This window comes from Juglans microcarpa x Juglans regia, chromosome 5S, assembly GCF_004785595.1.
Source record: "Juglans microcarpa x Juglans regia isolate MS1-56 chromosome 5S, Jm3101_v1.0, whole genome shotgun sequence".
NCBI lineage: Eukaryota > Viridiplantae > Streptophyta > Magnoliopsida > Fagales > Juglandaceae > Juglans > Juglans microcarpa x Juglans regia.
This window is the reverse complement of record NC_054603.1, coordinates 825,260-839,394: the sequence shown is the minus strand read 5'-3', so window position 1 is coordinate 839,394 and position 14,135 is coordinate 825,260. Positions and strand designations below refer to the sequence as shown.

Here is a 14,135-nt window from a genome sequence, read left to right as displayed (position 1 = left end):
CATAGGATTTATTTTCAAATTTTGGAAAGGTGGTCGATCGATAGAAGGGAATGGTCTATAATTTTTTTTAAAAGAATTTAAAATTATTTGAGGGGAGTAATAGGTAAGACCATGTGGCTCCGCCACCGGCGCCATTGGACTCCTAACGTGGATGTTACCGTGTGAATTGTCCAGGATGTTGACTAGACTAGGCATCTTCCCTATCTCTCGTTCCTTGCGAACGTGACTACCTTAGTTGCCGGTTCAATAATTTACTCACCTAATAAAACATGGAATCTGAATAATATATATATATATATATATATAATATTATAGAAAATAAAAATAAAAATGATTTATACAGTTTAAAGATGCGTAGATTTTACACATTTTTTAAAAGAACAATTAGATAAGTTTGAGACTCATATAAAAAAAAAAAACTATTTTTTAATGGTGAATTTCATTTCTTTTCAAATGAAGTACATTTTAATTAAAATTATATCTAACATTACTCTATTAAAAAAACCTTGGCCGAAAACTTTTCCGCACAAATTTCAACCGGAGTTAATCTTATTTTATGTCCACTGATCGTTTCCTCACCGATCTTTTAGAATTTCTTTAGAAAGAAAAAGTTAGAGAATTGAAGAAAATAGAATTGACATGATCATCATTCCTCTATGCAAAACTGAAGATACCATGCCTGCCGAAGAGAATCCCAGATGATTTTTCAAGGCACTGCATGTGCTATATAGGAACATATACATATATATTATATATGTTGTAATTATAAGATTAGTTCATAATGTACTTCATGATATATACATGCATGAAGTAGACAACATAGATGCAACTAGCAGCCCTTTAAATGAGTGGTGAAGATGATGGTAACTAAATTTTGTTGCCGCCAAGCTCATCATATAGCTCAATCTGGCGCCCATTCAATGGCTGTACTGGCCTCGAGTTCTCCTTGCAATTAGACTTCAATGGCTTATTCAGTGCCTCTACTTGATCCTTGGAGATTGATCTCACCTGCACATTTGTCCAAAACGGTCGGTGTTTGGGTGAGTTTAAGAGCTGACATTTAAGAACAGAGTCCTACGTGCAATCATCTTAAAAATAAAGTTTTGTTACGTTTGTGTAGTGTATAAGGCGTCTGAGGAAATGATTAGGAATGACATGAACACTGGGATCATCAACATGAAGAAAATTATTTATACCTTGCCGAGAATATTCCACGTGATCTTCTCGGTGCATGGGGGAGTGGTGAGAGAACCATAGTATCTGTAATATTTGCGGCTCTTCCGCATCAGGCGCTTGGTCTTAAAGTGTCCAAGAGGGATATGAGCTTCTTCGTGCTCTGCACACTCTTCCTTGCCCAGTTCATCCAACTTTCCCATTATCTGCAACGTGAACCGTAATGAACTTAACCGTTCGAATTCATTCATTGTTTAGGTTTGGAATAATTTGCTTGGGCTTTCTTTCCTCTGAGCTGAATATATATATATATATATATATATGTGTTAGATATGTGTGACGTGTGCCGTTCAGCTATGAAATGAAATGTACCTTAGAAAGAAGAGTATCGGGATCACCATATTGGTAGAGGGTTGAGACAACTGCAAAGCTGCCGTCATCGGCCTGGTGGACCAAATGCTGCTCCACAGGAAATCTGTGGTTATCAAAAGTCTCTTTATTTTTGCAAGCACTTACTGTAGTAAATGACAGAAAAACATAAAGTTCTATCTAGAGAGAGAGAGAGAGAGAGAGAGAGAGAGAGAGATCATACTTTTGTCCATCAATCTGGTGCTCAGAAGGAGAATGCCAGTGAATATGCTTGAGGGTGAAGTTCTTCCCTTCGGCCACCAACACTCCCACATGATGTCCCTCAAAATTGATCTGCAGAGGCAATTAGGGCGCATCAATTATGCAACAAAAGAATTTGAGAAAATTTCATACTTTTAAAATGATTATATTATTCAACTCTTCAGCTCTAACTAATTGGTTTTACTTAATTAATCCATCCAACCAATTGCAGATATTAAAAGAGCTACTTTCTCTCTGGCTTCAATTCTAGGCAAGCAGCTTCAACAATACATGATGGAAATGTCCGATTCATTTGATACAAGACTCCATGTGTCAGGCTCATTCGTTTTTCTCCCAAGTAGCCGATGCGAAGTTTGCTTGCATATTTGGATTAGGTATAGATTTGGATGAATATTTATCAAGTAAGGACTGGTTTGGATTCAGAGATGAGATGAAACACTTTCCGAATCCAAACGGGGCCTAAATCTTTTCATCATCATTTTTCTCATGATCCTCTTATCCTCCTATGACATGGCATTAGATAAAAAGTTCACAAGTGAAATATAATAAATAGCCCCTAATTATCTAATGCCACATTATGGAATGATGAGTGGAATGGTGAAAATTGATATGGTGAGTAGCATTACTCATATTTATTTCTGCACTGGAAAATAGTTTGATATTTTTGGGTTACTTCTTTGACATGCTGACATCAAGTTTTACGTGTAGGGCTTATTGGTACTCATGCATCCCTATATATAGTTGCTTGCGATATTCTAGGCTACTATAATCAATATCAAACGAATTAAAGAAGATGCAGAGAAAGAAAATAGATTTGGAAGTTTAAGAACAAACTGCAATGTTAAACCCGTTGTTGACCAGAGTGGCATTTGCGGGACCATATTCTCTGGTCAAGGGTTTCAAGTTCTTGTTAAGCACAACTTTGTCCTTCACAATGTCCACAGGAGATTGCCTTTTCCCATTTGAGCATGTCGAGTATTTTGAGTTCAAGTTTCCCCAATGTTCAGGTCCATCCTTGCCGCCTCCATAACCAAACACGATCCCATGTACCTCTGGTTGGAAAATTTCAAACATGGAATACATTAGTAACCTCTGAACAAACTTCCAAAAACATCAAAGAAAAACAAAGAAAATTATTGGAAATGAAAACGTGGAGGAACCAAAACCCATCATAGAAAAAAAAAAAATGAAGAATGACAACAATGCAAAGATGTGTAGATAAGCATGTTGGGGGGAGAAAAAGAGAGAAAGAGTCAGAGATCATACGCTCTTCCTCATTAAAAGCCGAAGTGCCTACAATCAGCAATGCCATCGCGAAAACCGAGAAGTAAACTGTAGGGGTCATTGCTACTGCTAAATTATCTGGGTAACAAAGCCCCCGCGTTCCTCCTCTACTTTTTTTTTTTTTTTTTTTGAAAGACCGTTCCTCCTTTCCAAAAGAGAAACAACTGGTGATTTATATTCATTATTGTTCAAAGGACATGCTTCTTCCTTACCCACCATAGCAAAAATGGCTATATTTAGAATTAGAGAGACTTTTTTCAGCTAAATTTGGATGTGTTTCCTCAAACCTCTGGCTATAATTCTTCCCTTGCCCAATCACCAGTACTCATTGTGCTTTATTTAGAGAGCCACATTCTCTGCTAAATTTTGCCGTCTTTCCTCGAAACTCAAGGAGTACCTTAGGAGCCAATGGTAATGGTTAGGTCCAAATTATGACTAAAATTTGAGGTCTTCGCTATAGCTAAAATCTTTGGAGAGATTAATCCACATTGAATTAACCATCCTAAAATTAAAATAATAATATTATATTATATATTTTAATAATATTTAATTTTTTTAATATTTTGCAAATACACTCCATATATTAATTAATAATTTAATTTTTACTTAAAATTATTGTTTCCAACTATTTTCTTCCTCAACCTAATAATCCAACATAATAGAGTTTTTATCCTTCAAAGAAGATCCGTATAAACAAGTTGTCACTAGGAAAGGTTGTGCCAATGAGGTGTAAACAACCAAGGTCTAATATTAACTTGAGCAGAAGGAAAGGTCTCGCTTAACTCTTCAATAAGACGATTTAAAGAAAGGAAGAACATTAAACGGCCAACATTAGAGCAACTAGAACAGATGCCCTTCACACTTTTCTGAATACAAGGTCAATCAAAGGGGGATCCATAGCAAACCAGTGGTTCACTTTCACAGCCATTTATGGAACTTATTGTAATTTTTATAAGAAATGAAATCAGTACTAACTACTGAGACTCACTAGTAGAAAGTAACCCTATTGCCTCCCAAAGACAACCGAAGCTAAACTAATTTGCTAAACATTGATTAACTGACCAACAAAGCGAAGTTGGCTGTTCAGGCTAAAAATATGCATAAAAAACGTAACAATTAAGGGAACCACATCCAGCACTTACTTCGCCGATGAATCGCCTCCTGCAGATCTGCTACCGTAGCCTGCAAATTAAAACCAAGACATATATATCACAAACTGCATCCCCTGAGCTCCATCTATATCTAATAACGTTAAAACGATGGTGGAAGGAATATAAACACGATAATTTAAAGAAAGTTTTTAAAAAAAATCAATCTTCCAATTAAATTGGACCCAACACCACCTTCTGACCCAGATGAATCGAGTGTCTTCGATTTCTTGGGATCCAGAACCGGAAGTATATATCAAATACAGAAGAACATCAACCCACGCTAGTTTAGGAATTACAAAGATAACGAATAAGAGAAAGAGAACAGAATCGTACTGAATCGCTGAGCTCAAGGCCACCCTTGATAACTTATCTACCACTCCGTTAAACGACAGTGACCTTCATCTTTGAGAGCAAAAGAGAGAAGACCCACTTCACAAATACCGCAAGCGACGAAAATTCTTGGGCTTTGGATCGAAGTTCCTCAGAAAGCGTCGTAGAACAGGCCGGGAGGAAGCTAGCTGTCCATCTTTGGTGTAGAATAAACACAAAAGGCTGCTGTTTGGTCCTTCACCCAGACCAACGAAAGGACAATGGATGGACGTAGAGAGAAAGGGACAGAGAAACGAAAAAAAAAAAAAACAGAGAAAATAAGAGAAACCCACTGCCGGATGAAGCTTTATGAGAGAGAGTAAGGCTTCATTTGAAACTATAAATCATCTCAACTCATCTCAATTCATCATTATAATTTTTTCAAATTTCAATACAAAATATAATAAACAATTTAACTTTTTCAAATCTTAAAATAATAATAATATTAAAAAATAATATTATAATAATATTTTATCATCTCAACTCAACTCACTTCAACATCCAAACACAATCTTACTGATGGCTTTCTAAATCTGTTTTTCAAGTGCGAAAACTATTAAAGCAGTACATGAATGAGTTTTATAATCATTTCTATAAGGATAATAGTATTCATGCAGAGTAAATATATAACGAAGTGTATTAATGAAGAGCGGTTTGAATCTTTTCTATATTTTTTTTTTTGAATGATTTTCTGAATGTTTGTAGACTTAAAAATAATGGAATTAGAAAGAAATGAGAAAATAAATTGAATGCTAGAAAATTTAGTGCAAATAATGTAAAGATTGCAGTAATATCAAATCAAGTGACATAATATGTCAAACACTTGGGCTACAAGAATGTTTCCTCTTTTTCTAAACTCTGATTAAGAGGTCTAACTCTATAACTCAATTGTCAATCTTGTCTAAGCATTAACAATCAGAAAATGAAGATTTGAAACCAGATTTTCAGTCTAAAGTATTTATAGAGTGCAAATAAATTTACTATGAAAACTAACCATGAAAAACCTTGAAAATATTACCAAGTTTCTGCTGTGCCTTACGTCAACAGTAGAACAAGAACAAGAGTTTCTGGTTTTGACTTATCTCAACAAAATCAACTTGCAAAACTATAAAATAGATTTTCATCATATCAGAATCACTCTAATCAGTAGTTTAGTGTAAGAAAACCCATATCTTGTAACTCAAGCTGTAAACTTAGCCTAACATCATTCTCTTAAGGAAATAGAAATTAAAACAATTAAACTCAAACTCATAAAAGAATATTCTGTGCATCACAAAAACTGTAAATAAAATTTCAGAATCTCTACTACTAAGAAAATAAAATCATCTTCAACCCAGAAAATTGAAGCCGAAAATCCCCTCTAAAGAGAAGGCGGAAAATAACTAGAAGAAAGAAAAACCAAGCAGACTGCGTTTTGATCCCCACTTTATGTGTTTTGCGCCCCTGCCGTGCGTCTCATCTCCATCCCTTTGCGTTTCCGCTTGAGTGGGTCTCGCCTCTGCAGTGAATGGAGGCCACGATCCCTACAGTGCGTGAAGCCCAGCTGCTCGAGCCAACCCTTGCAGTGCAACTCATTACTGCGTTTCGGTTCCTACCCTTTTCTTTTACGATCCGTGTTGTCCGCTGAATGAAGGCCTCGATCCCTCTCTGTTCTCGTGTCTCTAGCCCACGTTCCATTCCCCTGCAGTGCATCTGTTGAGCGTTGAAGCTACTGTGTTTCGGTGCGTGAGTCCGTCTGCCACTCATTTCGTCTCCAGCCCAGGTGAGGCCGCCTCTCTCCACTCAGTCCCGTGTGCGTGAGTTTCTAGTGCTTTTGGATGTTGCCTGGCCAGCTGGGTATTTCCAATAATGCCTATGTGCTTTTGACATCTTTCCTATAATGCCCTGCAACATAAATAAGATATGAGAGGAGTTAAATTTTGGGATATTAATTTTGGTGTGGACTAACTGCAATACAACTCTTTTCAAATGCAAAATACCAAAATTTAACATTGACTCAAATACTAAAAATTACTACATGATTAAGTGTTTAATTTATTTTTTGGTGTAAAATAAACACAAAAGGCTGCTATTTGGTCCTTCACCCAGACCAACGAAAGGACAATGGATGGACGGAGAGAGAAAGGGACAAAGAAACGAAAAAAAAAATAGAGAAAAGAAGAGAAACCCACTACCGGATGAAGCTTTATGAGAGAGAGTTACCGTCGGGCTCGAGAGAAAGGGAGAGAAACAAAGAGAAAGGTTGTAGGGCTCGAGAGGAAGGGAGGGAAAAGGACAGTGGAGAAAAAGGAAAGAGAGAGCGTGAGAAATAGTTTTATTATGAATAAATATAGATAGAAATCACTATTAGAAGCATCTATTTTATACACATGATGTGACATCATCTAGACCACACATCTCTCCAAGTGAGTGTTGAGAATAATCAACTAGAAGCAGCCATGCAGTGAGTGCAAAGTATGTACTGCTACAATGACTTCTCTCTAGTATTACTCTTTTATTATTGAGTAATTTTCTTAGGCCGGTCTAGATGCATACACCAAAGACTAATGTTGATGTGGCAAACCGGTTTATTTAAAAACGATCTAATGGTTGAGAATCGAGTGCCCTCTCTGCACTGCACTCCTCCTATGCATTGCATTTGCATGTGTATTTGTGCTCATGCGACTCAGATTGACAAAGCATCAACTTTTTAATTTATTTTTTTTCACTCAACTCTATTGTGCTCATTCGACTCGAGCATTAACTTTCTTCGACTTAAATTGTAGAGAAATGTGGATGTTTATTGTGTTTTACTGAGCTTTTTTGGAGAGAGAGATTGCCATTGAGAGAGGAGTTGCGTATAAAAAATGACATTTATACTAGAGCAGCACAACAACCTGCTGAATCTGAATTTTTTTGGTCAATCGGAGTTGTCGACGGTGAAAGGTTATGGCAAACGTACTGCAACACACGGGCGGAGGGGCGAAATGTGGAGGAGAAATTCGAATCAATGATTTAGGGAAAATGTGAAAAACGTGAAGAGTAGAGAAAACAAATCGTTTTACTGTAAAAATAAAATAAAATAAAATAAGCTAGCTTACTAGTGTGCGGTGTTGGAGACTTTAAGGGTCTAAGAGTAGAATTAGTCTTTATTATTTGCCAATAAAATATAAGTTGATGGATGAATAGTACCTCTCCAAGTTTGGAGAAGTTTTTAGAATTACTGTAGCTCAAAATCTAAGAGCACTAGCATTAGCCTCTTCAAATACTATTTTTTATCAAAATTTGAAAGGTTTGTCTTTCAAACCACTGCATTGGATTCGGTATACACATAAATCTCTAACTTTGAGTTACAATATATTTAAGTTCATCTTCATATTTGTAGATCCCCTCTTCACACTCTATAATCATTATTTTATTTACTTAAATTATTGTTTCCCAATTTTGAGCAATAGTATATTTAAGTTGAGAAACAATAATTTAAGTATCAAATTAAATTATTAATTAATATATAGTTAGTGTAATTGCAAAATATAGAAAAAAAATAAATTAAAAATATTATTATTTAAAAATAATATTATATTATTATTTTGACTAATCTAATAGTTAATCCAACATGAAGTTATAGCTATGGAGGTTTTGATTTTATAGAAAATATGTACTTTTCATCAAATTTTAGAGATAAATTTGATAAAACCAATACCAACGCTCTAAGCTAAACATTTTTTACTACACCAATGTAGGGCACAAATCTAAAATTTATCTATATTTTGGATTTTATTAGCATTTAATTAGTCCAATGACAGTGCTCTAAGAGAGAGAGAGAGAGAGAGAGAGAGAAAACCCCTCCATTCTTCTAACTTTGTTTTACGTCCTCCAATATAGAACAGATCGATATAGATAGGTAATCTTTTTTCTTTTCTTTTTTTTTCTTTTGCTCTTTTTTCTCCAGAAGAAGAAGAAGAAGAAGATATCCATAGGATATAACAAAGGCAAAACGTGGTCCATATATAATACTTAGACAATAAATTACTCTCCCATGCACACACATTAATAAATCCTTTGGAAATCTGCTGTCACAAGAAAAGCAAAGAAATATACTGATGCCAATGAAAAAAAAGAACAAAAACTTCAAATCCTTTGGAAATCTATGGCTTATTGAAGAGCATAAGTTGCTCTTATATACTCCACAATTTCTGCACTTTCAAACATTTGCACCCCAGTGTTAGGATCTTCTAGATAAGGTACCTGTTAACAACTGTATTAGAATTTGTCTTCTATATCATGCCATGTCATGCATCAATAAAATACTTCTCGGAGATGAGATGACATGAATTAGACTCTGTCTGGAAGAACTAAAAATACCTGAAAATGTCCGGTTTTCTCATACAGCATCTGTCGTTTTGGGCTGCCACGAGCACAACTAAACAGAGAAATAGTATTAGTCACATCTGATACAACACCCTTTAAAGTGATCAAACACACTTTCCATTACAGAAAGTAATTAAGCATAAGGATTGCCAAATCCAGTTTAGATGAGAACAAAAATATACTCAAATGTATTGAGGTTCAAATGTGCAGACATATTGTTAAGAGACATATATGGTCAATGTTTAGAGAGAGAGAGAGAGAGAGAGAGTTTGGATATTACAAGTAAAACATGGAATACTTAAACGGAATTAAGATGATTGACAACTACAAATGATTAGAGACTTGTAATCCACTATTTCGAGTGAGTACTAAGATTTTCTTTTTTCTTGTTTTCATCAAATCAACTTCACATGTATGGTTGGTATCATAATTTCATAATCAATAAAAGTATAAATCATAGCAAGTTGTCTGGTGCCAATGTGCATGATTAAAGAAAATAGGCACATGAATATGCATAACTGAAAAAACACCAAGTCATTAAACCAATACAAAAACACATTTATCAAGTCCCGAACCCTACAGATCACTGTAAATGGACTTTACTTGCGAAGTAAATGTGGCAGCTCTAACTCTACAAGTACTTCACGCACAAGTTTGCAGAAGGGGGACCCCTGGAATGAAAGAATAAATATTTCAAATAAGTACACATAGTAGGTATATAGTCTACGCTATTATCAAGTCATAGTATTCTAAATAGGCACCTAAGAGATTGCTTATGAATTCAAATCCAAACATAAACATAGCTTTATAGTCTATAAACCTCATATGCCCATATTTCAAGTGGTTTAGGTGGCAGTTTTGATGGAGCATGAGAAGACCCCTGAGTGAAATATGAGAGATGATCAGATTATACTAGATATAAATTACATTGTAAATAACAAAATAAAAATAATGATGATCTAACATTTACATAATTACATTAGAAATAATTGAACTACATTACATGGAACATGCATGTGAAAAGAGCTTCTCCCAGAAACACAAGCAATGGGTTTGAATTTATTTTACCTTCCCCATGCGACCAATCATAGCAAGGCCTGCAGTCAAAGTCTGCAGCAGAAAATGCAGAAAGTAATCAACATTATACTTCCTAAATCACTTCATAAAGATGAGAAGAATCATTAGCAGAAGCAACAAACGCTAACCGTTAGTAGACCAAGTGACAACATGAAAGGAACACTTCCATCACCTACGCAAAAGAGACCAACAGATCTAATTATATACTGCCAGTGGTATACAATTATAACGCGAAATGCATAAGAAAGCAAATGGTAAATAGTAGTTATACTTTATCCCTCATTCAAGAGTTTCACATTATGAGAAAAAAAAGTTGAGATGGTACCTAACATGGTATGGAAGGAAAAACCTCGTCTAGACCAGGACAATATGTCAAATGAAAACAATTTAGAACTTCTTAAGGAGGATCTTCTCTACCTTCCAGTATTCTTTTATGCAAATGAAGATAAAATTCAGATTTCCAAATATGGTGTTGTACACGAGTAATATATGCCCCCCTTGTTAAAGTGCAACATACTGATTATCAATGGAAAACAACCAAAATTGAAATACACCATTTGGGAGCAAATAAATATGACTGTACATACCATATTTTCCAACCAGATACTTGATTATGTCATCTGATTCATACATTGCAACACCTGTGTTTGGATCCACCTGCAACAGAGAAAGATATTTGCAGCTTAGCTTCCACTTTACTCACCTTGGTTTTCTTTATTAATCATACAAATCTCTAATCAGTCCACTTTGTATTCCTTAATTTTTCCTTGTTAAAAACATTGGTATGAGCTCCTGGCACCAGAAATTCTCAAACCAGTTTCCAATCTCACTTGTGACTGTATCAGCGTTCAGAAATCATATTCTCAAGATCTGATGACTAAGCATGTCAAAAAGAAGCTATGGAAAACCAGAGACTGATTATGTGGAAATGGAAAGTTACTTTTAACTTATTTTGTGGTTCTCATTTCTCAATCATGTTCCAATGGACTTTCTCAAGACATCAACAACTTAGGATTTCTCTTGCTTCTAATTTAACTTGTGTACTCTTTTTCCTTTTTTGCTTTTTGAAGTGAGGATGAGAGGAATAAAATAAGAAACCAATACCAAATAATAATAATAACAATAATTCTAACCATGTAAGGGAACTGCTGTTTTCCACCCATCTGAGAAACTTTGGGGCGAAAGTTTGGACCATTTTTCGGGCAAGGATAAAATAGGACATCAAGATCCAACACTGCAACGATTTCCCTAACCTGTACAAACCTGAATTGTGAGTCCAAAGCATAAAAGAGTCATAGCGAAGTAATTTCAGACAAAATAAACCAACTGAGATATTTCTATTGGATCACGTGGAAAAAAAACATATATGATGCTCCTAAGGCCCAATGTTTCTAGGGATATTAAACAGGCTGGGGTCATGTCTAACCACATTCTTGAGAAGCTGAGCATTTGTTTTATTCGTCCCCAGCAACCTCAAAAGTCTTCTGTCTTTAAGATTAAATTTGCTATTACGGTCTGATCCTAAAATCACAAGATTCAACTTTAAGAGCTCAACTTAAATGGCTCAAATCATTCAGATTTGATATGTGACACACCATCAAAGATTTATGTGGCAGTTGAAACTGTCCAAAACTATGTGATAGTGTAATCATGTGCATGAAGTGTGAGGTAATTTCAGTTGGGTTATTATTTCCATCATATAAGTTTAACAAAATTATGCAGTAGAAAGGTGAAATAATTTATACAGAAATTAAAATATCACTTAAAATCAAATGGAAATCCTAGGGGATTGATGTTACCTTCCGACAAAATGGACAGCTTTAGGTGATCCAATATATAGGAAGAGGAAAGAAATATGCCGTTAGTCTTTATCCATCACAAAGGCAATAGAAAGTCATAGCTGGTGAATGAAAGGAAAGAAGATAAAAGGCCTGTAAAGGAAAGTCAGCTTCAAGGTAGTTCAGTGCCTACTAAATCCAGCAGACAAGAAAATGATACCTTTCGAATTCATATATCTCAATAGGCTTCTCTGGTCGAGGACCCAATTTTGAAGTCTCTTTTACCTTGAAATCTGTTATTTGACCCAAGAAGGAAAAAATTAGGAAGAGACAGGAAGACATACATCATACAGAGTTTTAGGATCTCCTTTCAGATTTTTGATATTAACAACCAGAAAAGACATAGCCAGCAATTATTGGCATTTAAGAGCAGAATAATATATGAGAGTTTCCAGAGTAAAAGCCTGTGAACTGAAGTTTGGTCATACCGAGCAAGCTAGAAGTTGCACCATTCTAAACTTATGATGTCAAATAATAGCCCGAAATTCAAAATATCCATTTTCTACTTCTTATATGAACCTTCGCTACTACAAGCAATTTAATTACAGGTACACCAATGGAACTTTATAAGATGTCAAAGCAGTAACCATAATAAAAGTCAAGCTACCGGCAACATCAAGAGCATACTGGCCAGACGGAATCTCATTCTTGGAAACGAAGGAAACAGAATAACTGCCACAAAAGGAACGAAATTAGAAAAACCCCATCAAGTGTCCACAACTACATTTTAAAAGATATGATATCAGTGCAGAGTGTTACACGTTTTTTCAAAGGCTAACATGACTTGATTTTGAGGCTAGATTCTAGGGTTTGCTAAATAATGGCGCCAGATAGTCTTTTTAATTTAGTCTGTATAATAATAAAGGGATCTAAATAACCCCTTTGCGTGTTTCCTTCGAATATTTTAATCCAACTCTTAATCCCTTCAAATTCGGATGAATTCTGCTTAGTGCTTAACAGCTAGTCGCTTGAAACCCCTTCGTGATCTCTACTTAATAAATCTTCCATACATTCATTTTTTAAGGTAGAAAACTCACACCATTAGCAAGGAAACAAATTGACTTCACATTTTCGGTTAAGGTTCCTCCACAATTCAATGGACGAAAACAAAGATTTTGCATTTAAGTCGAGGCTCTAGAAATTATTTAGGCCCATTCAACTCAAAATGTCAAAAGCTGGGAAACAAAAATTAACGCGAAAAGACTAGCAATTGGTTTTGATTTTCTTTCATTTTATTTTATTTTTCTCCGCAAGCAAATAATACCAAGACATCCACAAAAAAAAAGGCTAATAAAAAAAGAGGAGCAAGAAGACTTCATACCCGGAAACAAAAACACCTGTCCCGAGCCGGAACGGCAAGGCAAGAGAAGCCCCGAGTATGTCCCATGTCTTATCGGGTCTCACGCCGAACCGCTTTGGCTCCGGCGGCTTGAAATTTGGTGGAGGAGCAAATGTTACAGAGGATGACGAAAGGCCTTGTTTTTGTTCCTGCTCGGTGGTCACAGGAGTGGAAGTGAGCGGGGTTTCAGATGAGCTTGATGTTGCTCTAATGGAGACAGTGCTCTTGTGTGCTCTGCGGAACGGGAGCGTCCTGAGAAGTGGGGTTTGTGGGAGGTTGAGAGCTGTGGCCATGGTTTTCTGAGCCGGGGGGTTTTGGCGAGGACTGTGGTGGGAGGGCAAGAGGCTTTTTGGTGGTTTAAATTTGTTCAAGATCGGGGGATTTTTATGCGACTTGGTAGGCTACTAGGCTTACAGGTGGACGAGAATGAAGAATGCGACTGGTAATACAGTTCAAAGTAACCTTCCAGATTTATATGTTTGCCCGGAGTGCCAGAGCCATTTAAATCTGGTTAACAGTATGATTTATCAGTTTAGTGAGAAGAATAGTACAAGAAATTAAAAAAGAAGAGACAGAGACAAAACAAGAAGACAGGCAACACAAACGAAAAGAACTTCGCCTCTCCGAGTAGACAAACATAAAGTGGTGCTAAGGTTGGCCTATTCTGTGTTGGTGTTTTGCCCCCAATCAATTTCCATCCACGAAAATCCCCATTGACAAGTCCTGAACGAAGCCCTTGGACGTTTTGTCTAATGAATAGCTGGTCCTCGAAGCTGTGTACCTTAACTTTGTGATAGGTCATCATCCTATCCTACTGACGTTTTAAACGTGCACTAATAGGAAGAAACATCAAGCTTTATTTACGATTGTTCTGTCCAGATGGTAACAAGGAAGCCATGAATGCGAGGTTGATACATCTTATCA

The 14,135-nt window shown here is 35.9% G+C and overlaps 1 protein-coding gene across 1 annotated transcript; it reads right to left on the bottom strand.

The window, feature by feature from the left end:
• Positions 1 to 625: 625 nt before the first annotated feature.
• Positions 626 to 13,979, bottom strand: LOC121268063 (carbonic anhydrase). The gene is made up of 17 exons (XM_041172182.1): positions 13,194 to 13,979; positions 12,480 to 12,544; positions 12,033 to 12,105; positions 11,834 to 11,852; positions 11,168 to 11,287; positions 10,622 to 10,691; positions 10,163 to 10,206; positions 10,026 to 10,067; positions 9,778 to 9,837; positions 9,561 to 9,628; positions 8,952 to 9,009; positions 4,230 to 4,269; positions 2,638 to 2,855; positions 1,766 to 1,875; positions 1,546 to 1,648; positions 1,197 to 1,379; positions 626 to 1,008 (listed from the first exon to the last, which is right to left on the bottom strand). Exons 1-17 carry the CDS (start codon positions 13,502 to 13,504, stop codon positions 868 to 870), a joined length of 1,725 nt encoding a protein of 574 aa, XP_041028116.1. The 5' UTR covers positions 13,505 to 13,979; the 3' UTR covers positions 626 to 867.
• Between the last annotated feature and the right edge of the window lie 156 nt (positions 13,980 to 14,135).

Coding starts and splice junctions, on each gene's coding strand:
- LOC121268063 (XM_041172182.1), bottom strand. CDS start 13,504: ATGGCCACAGCTCTCAACCTCCCACAAACCCCACTTCTCAGGACGCTC. Junction 9,838..10,025: donor TGATTGGTCGCATGGGGAAG/GTAAAATAAATT, acceptor TATTTCACTCAG/GGGTCTTCTCATGCTCCATC. Junction 1,649..1,765: donor CACCAGATTGATGGACAAAA/GTATGATCTCTC, acceptor TGATAACCACAG/ATTTCCTGTGGAGCAGCATT.